The 15324-nt window shown below is 41.2% G+C and overlaps 2 protein-coding genes across 2 annotated transcripts in view; one reads left to right on the forward strand and one right to left on the reverse strand.

Annotated features, from left to right (window-relative positions):
* Nucleotides 1-283: 283 nt before the first annotated feature.
* The window catches only part of cfap70 (cilia and flagella associated protein 70), a gene marked incomplete at its 5' end in the record, with an annotated part of 35735 nt that continues 20694 nt past the window's right edge, over nucleotides 284-15324 (reverse strand). Inside the window, 11 exon segments of the mRNA XM_080523241.1 lie at nucleotides 284-500; nucleotides 591-638; nucleotides 12644-12745; nucleotides 12851-12940; nucleotides 13099-13152; nucleotides 13156-13260; nucleotides 13366-13431; nucleotides 14098-14207; nucleotides 14366-14563; nucleotides 14757-14872; nucleotides 14966-15099. Coding sequence (XP_080379367.1) covers nucleotides 420-500; nucleotides 591-638; nucleotides 12644-12745; nucleotides 12851-12940; nucleotides 13099-13152; nucleotides 13156-13260; nucleotides 13366-13431; nucleotides 14098-14207; nucleotides 14366-14563; nucleotides 14757-14872; nucleotides 14966-15099 — 1104 coding nt within the window. The 3' untranslated portion in view covers nucleotides 284-419.
* On the forward strand, nucleotides 5169-10565 carry LOC308151192 (F-box/LRR-repeat protein 6-like). Its single transcript, XM_080524017.1, has 10 exons — nucleotides 5169-5292; nucleotides 5826-6333; nucleotides 6632-6790; nucleotides 6970-7033; nucleotides 7194-7325; nucleotides 7595-7702; nucleotides 8077-8190; nucleotides 8773-9004; nucleotides 9322-9565; nucleotides 10013-10565. The coding sequence occupies exons 2-10, from the start codon at nucleotides 5894-5896 to the stop codon at nucleotides 10140-10142; spliced, it is 1623 nt and encodes a 540-aa protein (XP_080380143.1). The 5' UTR covers nucleotides 5169-5292; nucleotides 5826-5893; the 3' UTR covers nucleotides 10143-10565.

Genomic DNA, 15324 nt, shown 5'->3' on the forward strand with positions numbered 1-15324 from the left:
GAGTATAAACTCTGTGGTTACTCTTTGAAAGTTATGCAACAAGATAACTTTATGACCGTCTCCATCGATGTAGCAAAAAATAACTGCAGCAAGTTATCTAAGTTATCTTAGATTGTGTCATGATTCATATTTTATCATGCTTCCTATTTCACTCAATCTTTATAGCCAAAATAATCTAATGACATATTTGAACATCATTATACAATAAATTAGTAGATTCTTTATGAGAATGAAAAAAACGATTGAAAACGATTGAAAACAATTTAATCAGCAAACAGCCAAGACACAGGTGTAGACAGTGGTGTCTCATGTTTCCTTTACCCACTATAATTTACATATGTTAATCACTATGCCAGGAACTCATTGTCAAATGTATTTGTTTTACTCTCAGAAAATTAATGGAGCTAGCTAGCTCCTGTTCAGAAGCTTGGATCTCCAAAGCCAACACGCTCTTGCAGGTCCTTGATCTCACGTAGAACGGATTCGTTCTGTAGATTCAACTGCAAAAGCACAAATCAACAGGTTTTAGTGTGTGGAAAACCATGACAAATATTTTATTAGATAATGAAATGACAATGGAGAGCACTTACCTTTATGGTGTATTTGTAGGACTGCTCTGCCTCAATTCTTCTACCAGTCTGAAAAAGAAACATACAGCCCAACACAGGGCCTTATTAACATGTGTAAGGTGCCTATCTGGAGGAGGTAGAGCACCTGACCCAGTGGTGCCAGAACAACAACCTCCTTCTAAATGTCAGCAAGACGAAGGAGATACTGGTGGACTTTGGGAGGAAGCAGGAGAGGAACTACAACCCTCTAAACATCAATGGGGCCCCCGTGGAGAGAGTGGACAACTTAAAGTATCTCGGTATCCAGATCACCAAGAACCTGACATGGTCAACACATAGGCACTGTGGTGGGGAAGTCAAGACAGAGACTGTACCACCTCAGACGCCTGAAGACATTCAGAGCGTCCCGCCAGATTCTCCGGAGTTTCTACTCATGCACAATCGAGAGCATCCTGACGGGGAACATCACAGCTTGGTGCGGGAACAGCACCATGTAGGACCGCAAGGCCCTTCAGAGAGTGGTACGGGCAGCCGAACGCACCACAGGGGGACCACTCCCTCGCCTTCAGGACATCTATACCAGGCGGTGCAAGACCAAGGCCAAGAGAATCCTGAAGGACCCAAGCCACCCTGGACTGTTCTCTCTGCTGCGGTCAGGGAAAAGGTACCGCTCTCACATGGCGAACACGGAGAGACTCAAGAACAGCTTCTTCCCCCAGGCCATCCGTGACCTGAATGACACCACCTAGGCCACAGCCAGGCAACTGCCCCTGCCCCCAGCAGGATGCCCCCCCCCCGCAATATTGACTAACTACAGCACCTTATATTTATGATAGATGTTAGTATATTTAGTAGTATATTATATATATTTATAAAACTGTACATATTGATTTGTAAATTGACCTGTACACACTGTTGCATCTCTATATAGTCCAACCTAATAGTATCTTTTTTACCCAACCTGCAAATGTCATCTGTGCATACTCACCCCCCCCTCCAACCTACTGTACATATCCTTTGTTTTTCTGTGTGATTTGAGTGTGATTTTGTGTGATTTTAAACCTGCTCGTGTAATTTGTAAATTCTTGTAGCACTTCTTAGGAGCCGGCAGTAACATTTCACTGTACATTGTACCTGTACGATATGCATGTGACAAATAAAATGTACTTGAACTTGAACTTGCAGGGACTATATCCTCTCATCACTTGACTGTCCCAACTCTTTTATTTTGGTTTTCAGTCTGGCAAATGACTGAAATGTATCAAAGCATTATTTATAAAACGGGCTGTGCTTGTTTAAAATTGCGTATGTCTGTCGTACGTACTTCCGTCTATAAATAACAAATATACTTGAAATTGAACGCAGGTGAATGAGCTTTGTATTTACGCCCTGTGATAGCGGCTCAATTATAGAGGCTGAATTAAGCCAAGTGCTATAAATAGGCTTGATTGAGGTGTTGAGCAGCACCTTTGACGAGTTCACACGATGGTAGACAAACAAAAGAAGAGAAACTTTACTGAGGAGGAGATCGACTGTCTTATCAGAAATAGACGCGCGGTCGCAAACGCACGCCCCCGAATTCCCCCGATCACATCAGGCAGGATGCGGCTGAAGGAGGGCTGGGATATACCCGACTGCCTTTATCACGCCTCAATTTAGAATGATTACACCATACAATAGCCTAATGGCATATAAAGGAAGACTGAAATACAATCATAAACATCAGTTCCCTTTAAATCTTGAATTAAACTAATTTTCTCGGCTGATAACAACATTGTTAATTTTATTACGAGCCACTTTCACTTCGCATGAATTACAGTTAAGTAGGCATTAATGTGTTCGAGTGCGGCTCACATGCCTGTAATAACTTTGCATAACTAGTAGGTAATGTGCGTACGTCAAGTCAAGACCTGACGTAGAGCTACGATCGTTTCCACTGTCAAATTGACTCACGTTGAAATTTTATGATTCACTATTTTGACATGGTTTTCTACGTACGCCAAGGGTAAGATCACATTTTATCCATATTCTATAAATGAGGCCCCTGGTGTTAAAGAAATGCCTGCAGTTTGCCATGAGTCTGGTCACAATGATTAGATGGTCATTGGTCACAATGCAATGAGTAAGGAAAATGAAATGGCAATAAAATGGGGAAATAAAGGAACGAAAAGAAAATGGAAGTGACAAATGAGAATGAAATGACAATAGCAAAGACAATGAAATTACTGTAACAATGAAATGGAAATAGCCTAGTTTGTTAAATGCTGATGTTCCTAAACATTGTTTTAATGTAACAAATGATCCACTGCTCCAACCAGCCTGTGTTGTAGGCCATATATGGGGAACTGATACAACTGTGTTGTAGTTGTTTAGCGTTGATTTCATCCATGCAACTATGTTGGTGTTTATTGTTTATTGACTTTATAGAACAGTGTTGGTGTTTCATTTGTATTCCATACATACAACTGTTTACTTTTTATTGACTGAAATTGTTAATCCCTGTTCAATGTGACTACCAGGGTCCACAAAAGTGATGCTCCTTAACCCTCTTTCTCTCTCTCATAGATTGACAAAACCAAAGATGAGATGACATTAGGACATGAAAATGGACATTTGTGAAATGTTTGTTCTTGAAGAAGTTCCTGAAGCATGTAATGTCCATTGCACTTTAACTTTTTAAATGTTTAATGTTTTTAACATTTGTGATATTTGAATGTTCCTGACGAAGCTTAACATACCATGCGTTTCACGTTTTAAAACTTTTTAGTTCTGTGATATTTGAATGAATTGAAGAATATTTTTGACTTGACCACTTGAAAAGATTGTAATAAAAACTTTGTTCAGTTTTCTTTCGTCTGAACTGTATTGTGTACATTTCAAATAGACTTTTAACTGCCTGCAGTTTTCTCATCATTTGGGGCGACCATCTGTCATGTGGGGTAACCAACGATTGGCAATAACTGTACTAAATTCAAAATAGAATATCCATCAGTTTTGACTCAAATATTAATCAACTGTATACCATGCTTAAGTGGATATTATCTGTACACATTTTAAATCAGTTTTATGGGTTTTAGAGCGAAAATTGGTATTGTAACTGCATTACAAGGGAGACACTGCCATTATAGAATAAACTTGTCAAATCGTGGTTCACAAAAAATGAAAGGGCACACAAGCCTGTCTTTCTTAAACTGTTTATTTAATTACTGATACTTGTTAAAATATTAGTAATGTTGAGGAAATGTTTAGATAAATTACGGTCGCCCCAAATGACTTTTTTTAAGGCTGTGTCCTATTAATTCAACTTTAAAAACACTAAAATCTCTTAATTTTGAGTTTTTGCATAAATGTATATGTACACTACATTCCAAATGTTTGAACAATGGCCAAATATATCCTTATTTTTAGTATTTAAAAATTGGCCTGTTCAAAAGTCTTATCCGTCAATGACCCAATTGCAATTTACAATACAACAATTGGGGGTCCCTCAAAAAAAATGGCCGCGCTACAGGCGCACAAGATCAACCACCAAGGCCTCATTCTGACCCAGGAAAAACCCTGGTATGTATGTAGCCTACTGTATAACATGATAGCCATCTATGAGCAATGCACTGTATATAAGACGATGACCAAGGGTCTTTCTGCTGCTGACCATGGGGCTGAGTACTGTTGATGGGGCCCAATTTTCTTTTAGAGTCTGTAGGCTACTGTATTTGTTCATTAAGATTTCATAAATATGATATATTGTCTGAATTTTTGTCTTGTTTTATAAAATGTTAATTATTTTCATTTCTTGTGCTGGTTTATTATGAACAACATGTAAAATTGCAGGAAACTAGGACAAATAATTGGGTGCAGTTTTGGGTGCAGACAAATAATAAACGTGCAGTTTTGGGTCGCTCCACCGCCAAAAAATCTCACTCCAAACTTTTGGTGAAACTTGGCAGCCCTGATAATTATATGAATAAATGAGAAAATAGAAATACTGTTTTTAGAAACAAAATAATGATACTACTACTGGTGCAGTGCTAATATAAGCTGTGTGACAAAGTACTTAGGTGCTTGCTAAGCTAACCACATAACACAATTGGTTCTAAGCAGGTTAGACCTATATGTTATATCTCAACGCTTGGAAGTAATTTGCGATCAGTTTTTCTAGCATTGGCTAGCTAGCAAAGCTACCACATTTAGCTACTCTGGAATAAGCTCGCTGCAGGGAGAACTCACTCAGAAAACAGAGAGCATTGGTTATCATTAGCATAGCTAGCTTTTAGCCAGCATGCTTTTCTCTTCTGTTTCAATAGCAACTTTTTTTCTGATAATATACGGCATTTTTCTGCATATAAATTAACACGTTCCACCACCTACCCTGTTTTCGTTTTCTCCTAAAATTCTTGGCAGCTTCAGACAAAAGTTTACAAATGAGGCAACCAGCATTGTCGTTGTTCTTTTTCTCCTCTCCCGGCTCAGAATCATTGACGTGACCTGATTGGATAATGTTCTGGAGGGGTGGGACCAGTGTGGCAATTTGACCAATCTGGACCTTCTGCGTTTGAAATGCATTGTGGGTTTTGTTGCATTGTGGGTCTTGTTTACTAGCTACAACACATTTAAGACGGAATGAATGGTGTTGCTACTAATATATCCAACAGAATAAGAAGTTGCTACTAATATATCCAACAGAAGAAGAAGAAGAAGAAGTTGCTACTAATATTGTAATTAAGTAAGTCCTAAAAATATCGTCTTGTGATTTTGTTGTTGTTGCGAAAGTAGAGCTAAAAGCAAGCTATTTTGTCGTGATGCTCAGCTGTGATTATGTTTGCGTGCGTTTCAACTAGCGCTACGGCACCCTACTTGGAGGGCAAATGATCCGTTTTACACGGCTTGGAGGTGTATAATAATAATAATTAATAATTCATTACATTTATATAGCGCTTTTCCGAGGCTCAAAGACGCTGGATATGTATACCATATCCAGCCAGCTTGATCAATGAGAACATTATTATTTGCTAATGCTTGCCTATTATTCTAGGTAGTCTCGTCCTCCTAACGAGACAATTAACGGTAGGTCTACCCAGAGTGGTATAGAGTAGAATACTACGGAGTCCAGGAGGTTACAGAGGATCTCTTTGTTAATTTCGTGTCCACGAAATAGGCTAGTCATTTGTTGCCTCAAAATAGGCTACTTAATTCGTGGCCTCGAAGTACTAATTTGTGGGCTCCAGTGATTACTGTTTTCATTTCTTTGTGTTACAGACGTGGATAAGTCGGGATTTGTGTCCAGTGCTTTTGTGGGCTAGGTGACCATTGGAGACCTATTGAAGATGGAGTCAGGGGACGGTGCTGCGTCTTCTCCTGGCATGTCTGCCAGTGCCCCGTCTAGTGGATCAGGAGGGGCATCAGTGAAAACTGATGCTGCTAAACCCAAAAAGAAGTCTGAAGTAATTTGCACCCCAAGACCTGGCTATACTGTACAGGAAGGTGAGGACATGCTTCTGATTATAGCCAACAGTAGCCAGTATGACAATGCCTGGGACCCAGTCAAGAAAGTAGGCAAGAAGAGGAAAATCAAAGGAAGAGCGAATAACACTCGGGCTAAGAGGAAGAAGGTAGTCAAGACGAATCCAACAAAGAAGAAGCCACTGGTCAAGCACCTTTCAGAGGAGGGGTTGGACAGATGGGGTCAAAGCTTACCTGTGGAGGTGTTAGTTAATATATTTAAGTTGGTGGTTCAGAAAGACGGTGCTGTACCATTTTTGTGCAGGTAATGCATTTTTTGGTGCTCATCTCAGTGTCATTAAACTCATGTAATGCACATAGATCATAGTTACTGCCAAGTTATCAATTTAAAATATGTTTCTTTGTCCTTTTAGTTTATTTGAACATAAAATAACTATTAAAATATGATGAAGTAAATAGATGCAGCCTAATCCACTCATATATGGACATCAGTAAGTCAAACACAACACATACACAAGGCATATACCACTAAATCAATAAATAGGCATTTCAAATCTCTGGTGATAGAGGATGATATTTTGCTTTCTGTCCCGCCGATGCAGAGCGGCCAGAGTATGCCATCTATGGAACGGTGCAGCAGCCAGTCCAACTCTCTGGCGGAATGTTTCTGTTGGCCACTGCTGGTTAGAACCAGGCAAGACCCAGTTACCTGAAACAGAACTGAAGATCAGGAACACCATCAGCTGGCTCGCGCAGAACAGGTCAGTGGCCTATTGTTTGGTATGATTCCATCCTGGTACAGTAACTATGAATTCTGGTAACTTCAACTGGGAAATGTTGGGTTGTCTTATGGATGGATATCGCATGCTCCTACAACTTTTCACCTTAAAACACCTCTAAGTGTGTACAGTGTTATTATACATGTCTGTCTGTTTTTCAGGTTCTCTCAACTCAGAGAGTTTTCCCTTAATCACTGGAAAAACCAAGTTGACTATGTTGTAGAGGTAAGGCTACATAATGTTGTTTTGCTATTTCGTGCCTCCATTAACAAAATATGTTCGTTGTGCGATACTTGTTCTACATTTCAATTGGATCAAGGCACTTGCAAGCCATTGTTTTTATCAACCTTTATGTTATGTCAAATGTTAAAATGTTTCCAAATAGGTTGTGTCCCGGTCCTGCCCTCACCTACGCTCACTCAAGCTGTGCTTTTGTACTGGTGTAACGGGGAAGGCCTTCCGGAGCCTTGCAGACAACTGTCGCTCTCTGGATAGCATCAACGTGCAGTACTCAGAGGTAGACCAAGTAGTGTGTTCACAAACATGTAATGGATGACACACACACACACACAGCCAAACGCACACGCTGTTGTCAAAATATTTAACAGTCTGATACTTTACCTGGCGGTGGAGTGATTTTTAGTCTTGACGAATCATAATGTTCACTACGTGTTGGTGTTTTTGGCTACTCTGAATTTCACAGACATTCATTGTAATAGGACTAGAGAAATGCTTTGTGTTATAGTGGATAGATAGATCTTTGATCGTTTTCTATTGTTGCTACAGGTGCAGGTTGAAGCCCTTCTCACCTACTTGGGATCCCATGGCCGTCAGATTAGACAACTTCTGTTTACCCACGGGTGCAGAAATTACAGACTTCTCGCTGCCATCTCTGTAAGTTTACCCTTCTATGAATTCCTAATTCAGGAGACCTGAATGAGGATGATGATTTCAGTCTCTACCCACTATCATTGAATCATCATTCCCCTCGTTGACTTTGAACTCTACATGTGATGGTCATCTTTCAGTAACAGACTGTCATTTGTTGGATAAAGTAGTTTCCATGTAGTAAACTACTTTTTTCCAAGTAGCTTTAGTATAGTTCAGACTATTTCTCTCACGGGTAGTTTTAGTATAGTTCAACTTCTTTCCTTGTTAAGTAATTGGTAATCTAGTTAAATATATTTTCAGAATAGCTTCCCCAACACTGATTTTACAATACATGTATTGCATTAGCTAATTACCCAATGAACTTGATAACTCTATAGAAAGGATGCTGCCCTGAGTTACAACTGCTGGAGATCAACACAAAGCTGGACGACGGATACTGCGAGCTTCCCATCTGTGTCCAAGCTCTACAAAATGGCTGTCCTAAACTGCAGGTATTGTACTTAGGATTGACCCACCAGACAGAGACAGTGATTTTTCTGTTTGTTACCATGACATACCAATACTTTTTTAGTAGTAGATTTTGGTACTAAAACATCCACTGTTGTTAAATGTTAATTTGGAGAGTAACAGATCAAGTAATTGAAAGCAGGATGCACAGGCATAAAGGCTTTTAAACATACATTCATTGTATTGATCACGTTCAAGTTCAAAAGCTTTATTGTCCAATTTTAGGGTAAACATTTTCATTTCTATTCAGTTTCCATGGCTTAAAACAGAACAACACACCATGGTTTTATATCTGGGCTTTTACCAAGGGTGGCTGGTTGTGTACAGCGTGAAAGACAACCGACACACATGAGGTTCTCTGACAAGGACAGTAGAACCTTTTGGGTTCTATAGTTTCTAAGGGACTGAAATATTAGCCCTTTGAGAATAGAATAGAACAGCATTTAATTAATGAGGTTGGATGAATCCTGCTTCAGGTCGCTTTGGATAAAAGCGTCTGCTAAATGTTCAAATGTAAAATGTAACACACCACCTGAGCTTTACTTATCTGTTCTTGTTTGTTCCAGACCTTTCGGATGCTGAATGTCGTACCAATTCCCAAAAAGATGCGTAACGGGTCTGGCGCCGTCTCTGGTTTCCCCTTGCTGGAGGAGCTGTGTTTGGCCACCACCTATATGTCCAACATGACCGACCAGGCCCTAGAGGACATTCTCTACGACTCCCCCAAGCTGCGTGTGCTGGACCTGAGAGGCTGCCCGTGTGTTACATCACATGTCCTTACTGGTCTCCCTTGTGAAGGTATTGTTCTATGTTGTGTTCTATAGGGGCCATACCCTCACTGGGTGGCTCTGTACACAGCGATATGAATAGAATAGCAGAGATGTTCAGTTGAATGTGTACATGCTTGTTATCCTGCTTTATAAGTCCACAACACGACAGGCATGTTCATCCAGACCATTGTTGATACAACATGTGACCTTTAACCCTAAATCAAATGCATGATATGACTTCGTCTCTCTTGCTACCTCAGTGGTTACTTACCAGGAAGTACCAGTGACGACACAGATTATATATTCTAAACTCACTTGCTCTTCTCTGTGCTGTTTTTTTATCAGAGCTTGAGTGTCTGTTCTGGGGCCTGCACCTCAACAAAAAGGCGTTGGCGCCTGAATGGTGGAAGGGACTCCATCTGCTGACCCAGAAATGGAGCAGTACCTTGCAGGAGCTGGACTTCACAAACCATCTCTCCCCTGAGGAGGACTTGGAGAGGGCCATGGCCAACCTGGCGCAGGGAACAGGTGCCGGCTCCATACGGTCGCTCAACCTCAACGGGACCAAGGTCACAACATCTGCCCTCAGGTAGACCACATCTGATTCCAACCTCCACCATTCAACTGAAAGCTCATTATTGGGGAAAACTACTAATGAATCCAATACTTTTAACTTAAGATATTGTGTTGGATACGTCTCCTGATTTGGTTTATCATAACAAGACAAAAAAACTACTACTACTTTGAATCACAACACTTGTGACCTGCCCTTAATTATTTACATTTTTTACACTAACCATTTAGCAGACACTTTTATCCAAAGCGATTTACAATTACAGATTACATGGACAATCTCCCTGAAGTAATGTAGGACTAAGTGCCTTACACAAGGGCACACTAGTGATGGTGTTCCCAGGTGGGATTTGAACTCATGACCTTCTGATCACCAGTCCAATTCACTATTCACTACCTACCCCTATTGCCCTCTACAGCAACCACTCAAATCAGAAAACTTTATGTTTTCTGTGTTTTGCAGGTTAATCATCGGCCAGTCTACAGCTCTAAACTACTTGAGCCTGTCCTCCTGTCGCAACCTTCCCAGGGGACTCAAAGGAGTGCATCATGGCCAAGAGGATATCCACCAGCTGCTGGACAAACTGAAATAAGCTATTAACTAACTATTACCATGAATCCTAAATTCTACTGACATGCGTGGCAAACGCTTCCTGTAGAGGGGTTTCAGTATATTGGTTTGTAATAATGACAGTTGTTGGTTACATTCAGGGTTAGAGTTATAAGCTGAGCTTTGTGGGGGTCTCCAAAATAACAGTGCGAAATGTTCTCATGCACGCGCGCGAATCATGCCCACACAGCGTTGGGACTTACAAGTTTTAATTAGCCATAGGCTACTAATTTCACCACATCAACAGCACCACATGAAACAACAGCTATAAGCGATAGTCACGGGTATCTCTGCCAATAATTTTGTTGTTTTTGCTATACAGTCCATTCACTTTTCCTGTTAGCACGACACATTGTCCACATCTCCATTTCCAGTGACATCGCACCTGACAATAAATAATCATGTATGCTTGTCCATGAATTGTGCTTTCATCTAATGTTATGCTACTACGGGAATCAAGTGATTTGACATTAGAAATGAATTTGTTTCATCTCTTGTGCAATGTGCTCTACAATCTGGGCACATGAATGATCGGATCGGTGAGCAGGGGCCAACTGTCGTGCCATTCATCTCATTAAGTTTCATAATTGGATTCAGTTTTGTATAAGGCATCCTTTCTTTAGCGACAGTATAAGCTGCTCTGAACGAACTAGCTGTCTCCTTATACATACTGGAGGGGAGTTCTGCTACTTTCTTCGGAAGCACTTGGTTTTGTTTGAGCTCTGCTATTTCAACAGTTTCAACGTTAGGTGTCATAACAGGGCAGCTGAATTCAAGTTTGGTTTCTTGGATGAAAACACGAAACTTTCCAGGCTTGTCGACTCGGTCGGAAGCAGTGGCCTTTTTTGGGGCGGCATGATAGCTAGCTACTGAATGTTTTCTTCTCAATAATCGTGTTTTCACGTTCGCAAGCGCTCAACGATCATATTCTGCTGTTGCACAATATTCTACTGCGCCCCATAGTGTCTTGGTGGTAAAGTGCAGGCAGTCAAAGGCATACTGTCATTCACAGGAGATTAATGCTGGTGCGCTAGTTCTTTTGGAAAACGTGTTTATTTTAGAATATTTCTCATATAAATAATACTCATTACATTGGCATTTTTGATCAAATAATGGTTGTGGTAATGTATTATTAGCGACCCCCACAGATGTATGATTTTACTGCTTTCATGGGAGCTCAGACCTTACCCTGGTTACATTCGTGACCACTTAAGACATTTACATATGTTTAGATGCTAATCACCACCACTTTTACAAGTGCTAAGAGTATAACACACTGCTATTTAAACTAGCAATTCAACCGGCTATCAATCATGTGTATTAATCATGTTCTACAATCATGTTTATTGAAAGTAACATGTACACGGTGTAAACACAGTGTCAGCGTTTTATTTTCCACACACAACTAGGATACCAACCATCAAAACAACTGGGGCCTCATTTATAAAGCTTTGTGTAGAACTGGCGTAAAAAGCTTGCGTACGTAAGCAAAGCAAGAACATTTACACACCAACATTCGGATTCATAAAACGGTGCCCACGCAAGTGGAATTTGCGGTGCGCAAGTTCCACGCCTGCTTCCCTTTATAAATCACAATCAACTCTACATTTGCGCACGTGAACGAGCGTCTTCTCCCACCCTTTTTTACGCCCATAGTTGCCTATAAATGGTCAGAACTTTTAATTACAGATCCAATTAAATATGATTCCCGATTAAACTGTACAACATATTTGAGGGATTGTTTTGCAAAAACAGATATCTCCCTTTGCGTTTATTATCCTAACCTAAATCATGTTTTTCCTTTTAGATTAGATTCAACCTTATTGTCATTGACAAGTACTAAGACAAAGAAACACAGTTCATCATCTAACCAGAAGATGAAAAGCCATGAATGTTTTAAGTTTATTGTTATTTGTTATGTTACATTACACAAGTGTAAGAGAGTAACATTCTTAGGCTTCGGTTCCTGACATTGCAGCACAAGACATAAGGCGTAATACAAGTTAAAGGTGACAATATTACTGGTAAGACAGGATACACTAGTGGTACACCTAGTAATAATGGATAGTTCAGTAATAAAGTGGCTGTGTGCTTAAGGTTTGTAGTCCGTATTAGGGGTGGGCATCACCATATATTACTGTACATGTATATATTGTTCAATGAATCATAAAAAAGCTCCAAATAATAGGATAAATACAGTAACATAAGGCAGGGAGCCCCCATAACTTATCAAACTCCCTGTAGGTGGGCAAATACAGAGCGACTGAGCGGGTAGAGGCTGGGGCGGCAGGTGAGACGACCAACAATACTCTCATAGCCAGTGCTGTTACACTGTTTAACCAAGGCGGAGTGTTGCATAACTTGTTTAAACCTTGTCTCTGAATATGTGATGATGCTTTGCAACAGAGTGAATCAGCTGTCCGGCATCTGATGGACTTAAACGGTCCTTTCTGAACTTATGGAAACTTCATTTATAACACTCACCTGCAAACAAACCAATGATAGGTAACCCCACACCTCTGGGTTCCTGTTGTTTAAGGTGTTGGCCTCAGTCAATGCATCCTCTGCTTCGGTCAATTCTCCAAGCTGCACACATACACACACACACATAGTATGATAACAACAATGATAATCGGAAATTACTGTTGAGTCATTGAAATTATTAGGTAAGAGAACGCATGATGTTCTCACCCGGTAACAGGCAGTCCCTAGTCCCAGCCAGGTGAGGCAGGATGGGGAGCTCTTACAGGCACGCAGGTAAGTCGGTTTTGCCTTCTCAAACTTAGGGTTAGGGTTAGTGGCCATAGAAAAGGGTTTTGTTTAAATAAAAGCACCTCTGACATAATAGTCCACATAATAGTAACACAGACAATAGTAACATAGACAGTTTGAACATTAACCGATATACGTCACAAATGTGTCTCGCCTGCCCATCTCACCTCTCCTTTCTGCAGATAGATGGACCCCAGACGCAGGTAGACTGGGTGTGTATCCTAGGCGTCTGTCACAAAGTCCAGGGTCCTTTCATAGCACTCCTGTGCCTTGTTATACTCCCCAGTCAGGTAGTGTAAGTGACCACTCAACACCCATACATCTGGGTCCTGCAGAGAATATTGGACACAAAGAAATCATATGACATAGTGATGTTATGTACGTATGTATAGTATACAAACCAAACCATTATAAGAGGTGCTGGGAATGGATACCTGAAAGCCGTCATGGAGGGCCTTGTTCAGGCTGTCCAGGACGCTGCTGTAATCTCCCCTGGGCAGCTGCATTAAGTAGTCAACACATCAACAATGTCTTAATTCAACATATTTCCATTGCAGCTATTCACATGAAATTTAGACCAGACATTTGTATTAATGTGTAATAAAGGGGAATGACAAAGAAGTATTGAACACGCTAATTGAAATGTATTTAATACTTGGTGGAGATGCCTTTGTCCCCAATGACAGTTTTAAGACGCTTCCTGTACGAAATAACTAATCTCTCATAATGATCAGGTGGGATTTTGGCCCATTCTTCAACACAGACAGTCTTTCAATCTTGAAGATTCATGACTCATTTGTGGCATGAGCTGGTTTAGTGCTTTTTCTTACTGTGTTCAATACTTTTTTCCTGTGTCATTCCACTTGATTGCACATACTGTAAATACAATGTATTTAGCTGTGTAGTTTGATTGAGTTAATACCAATGTCTGGTCTAAACTTCATGTGAATAGCTGCAATGGAAATATGTTGAATCATTTTTGTGTTGAATACCTATTTCCCCCACTGTGTGTTAACACATGAATAACACATGAGTGCGTTCATTGGCATGTGTGAAGAAGTGTGACTTGTCTTGGTGCTGCACCTGTAGTGCGTTATTCTGTAGCAGGAACTTCACAGTTTCCATATAGATGGTGGTGTTCAGGCTGGTGGGAGAGTTGCTAGGACTTGCATAGCAGCAGGTTCAGGATCAGCGCCTCCCTTTTGTCCTTCCCCAGGTTTGCTCCCCTGGCTGCTCTGAGACCCCGTCACCTCACACTCTTGGTCTCCCTCCACATCTGCAACACCAGCCAGAGGATCACAGTTTTCAATAACAAACGCACCAAAAGTCTGCATGACCAAATGAGATATTAAAACATGAAACATACTGTACCTACCGTTTATCGATAGTGGAAATCTACAGGTAACCGTGGTATTTCTACACTTTGATATTCACCTGTCTTGATGATGAGGGACGCACAGGTCCCCGCCTCCTGCTCCTGCTCCTGCTCCTGCTCCTCCTCCCCAGGGGGCTCCAGTCTTGGGTCTACTCTGCAGGGGGGAGTGACCACCAGGGCTGACCTCATCTGCTTGGTGGCTTCCAAGAAGACCATCTCTGCCTGGAGGAAGTGGCCCTCAACCTGGTGAAAGAAACCTAAGCAGACACAGAGACCTGCGTTATTAAAGCAGAGGGACAGTTAGAGAACAGTCTCATCATAACACTTTACAAAGGACCAACAGAGTGTACCGTGTCATTTGAGCACCTCAGACATTTACTTTTTTTTAAATAAAGATAAAGATGGTTCACTAAGGTTATAGTGTCTCCCTTTCTGGTTGTGTGCTCTCACCAAACAGGGTCCAGGCTACCACACTGGTTGGGTCGATACAGGTGGCTCCCTCAAAGAAGGTCTCTGTCTCCTCATGACGCCCACCCATCTCTGCCAGGATCCCACACATGAGCAGGCTGCAGACAGAAAGACAATAACCCCATTACTTCATTTCTTTTTGGCTCCACTGGATGTGGTAAAGCTATGGGTCTCTACTCTCCTCCCCTCACCTGGGCAGGTGTGTCTGCTCTATGGACACTGCGTAGTGGAAACACTCCTCAGCCTTCTGGTAGTCTGCAGTCAGCATGAGGAAGGCCCCATAGTCAAACCAGTGGGATGGGTCACTGCGGTCCCGAGTCAGCTGCTGCAGGGGCAGAAACCAACCAAGCACTCAGTAAATTTGCTCCATACAGTACAGTATCCTTGTTGGGGGGGGCAACAAGAAATGACCAAAATTGTCATACCATTTTGTCGATGTTTTACACATTTGCCTCTGGATCATAAACATGCTGTCATCTTGATTGAATTATGGATAAAACAAAACTATACTAGGTTGAAAACATTTGAGAGCGTAGACCTGCTGTCTCAT

The sequence above is a fragment of the Nansenia antarctica genome, assembly GCF_963989245.1.
Source record: "Nansenia antarctica genome assembly, chromosome: 2".
Classification (NCBI taxonomy): Eukaryota; Metazoa; Chordata; class Actinopteri; order Argentiniformes; family Microstomatidae; genus Nansenia; species Nansenia antarctica.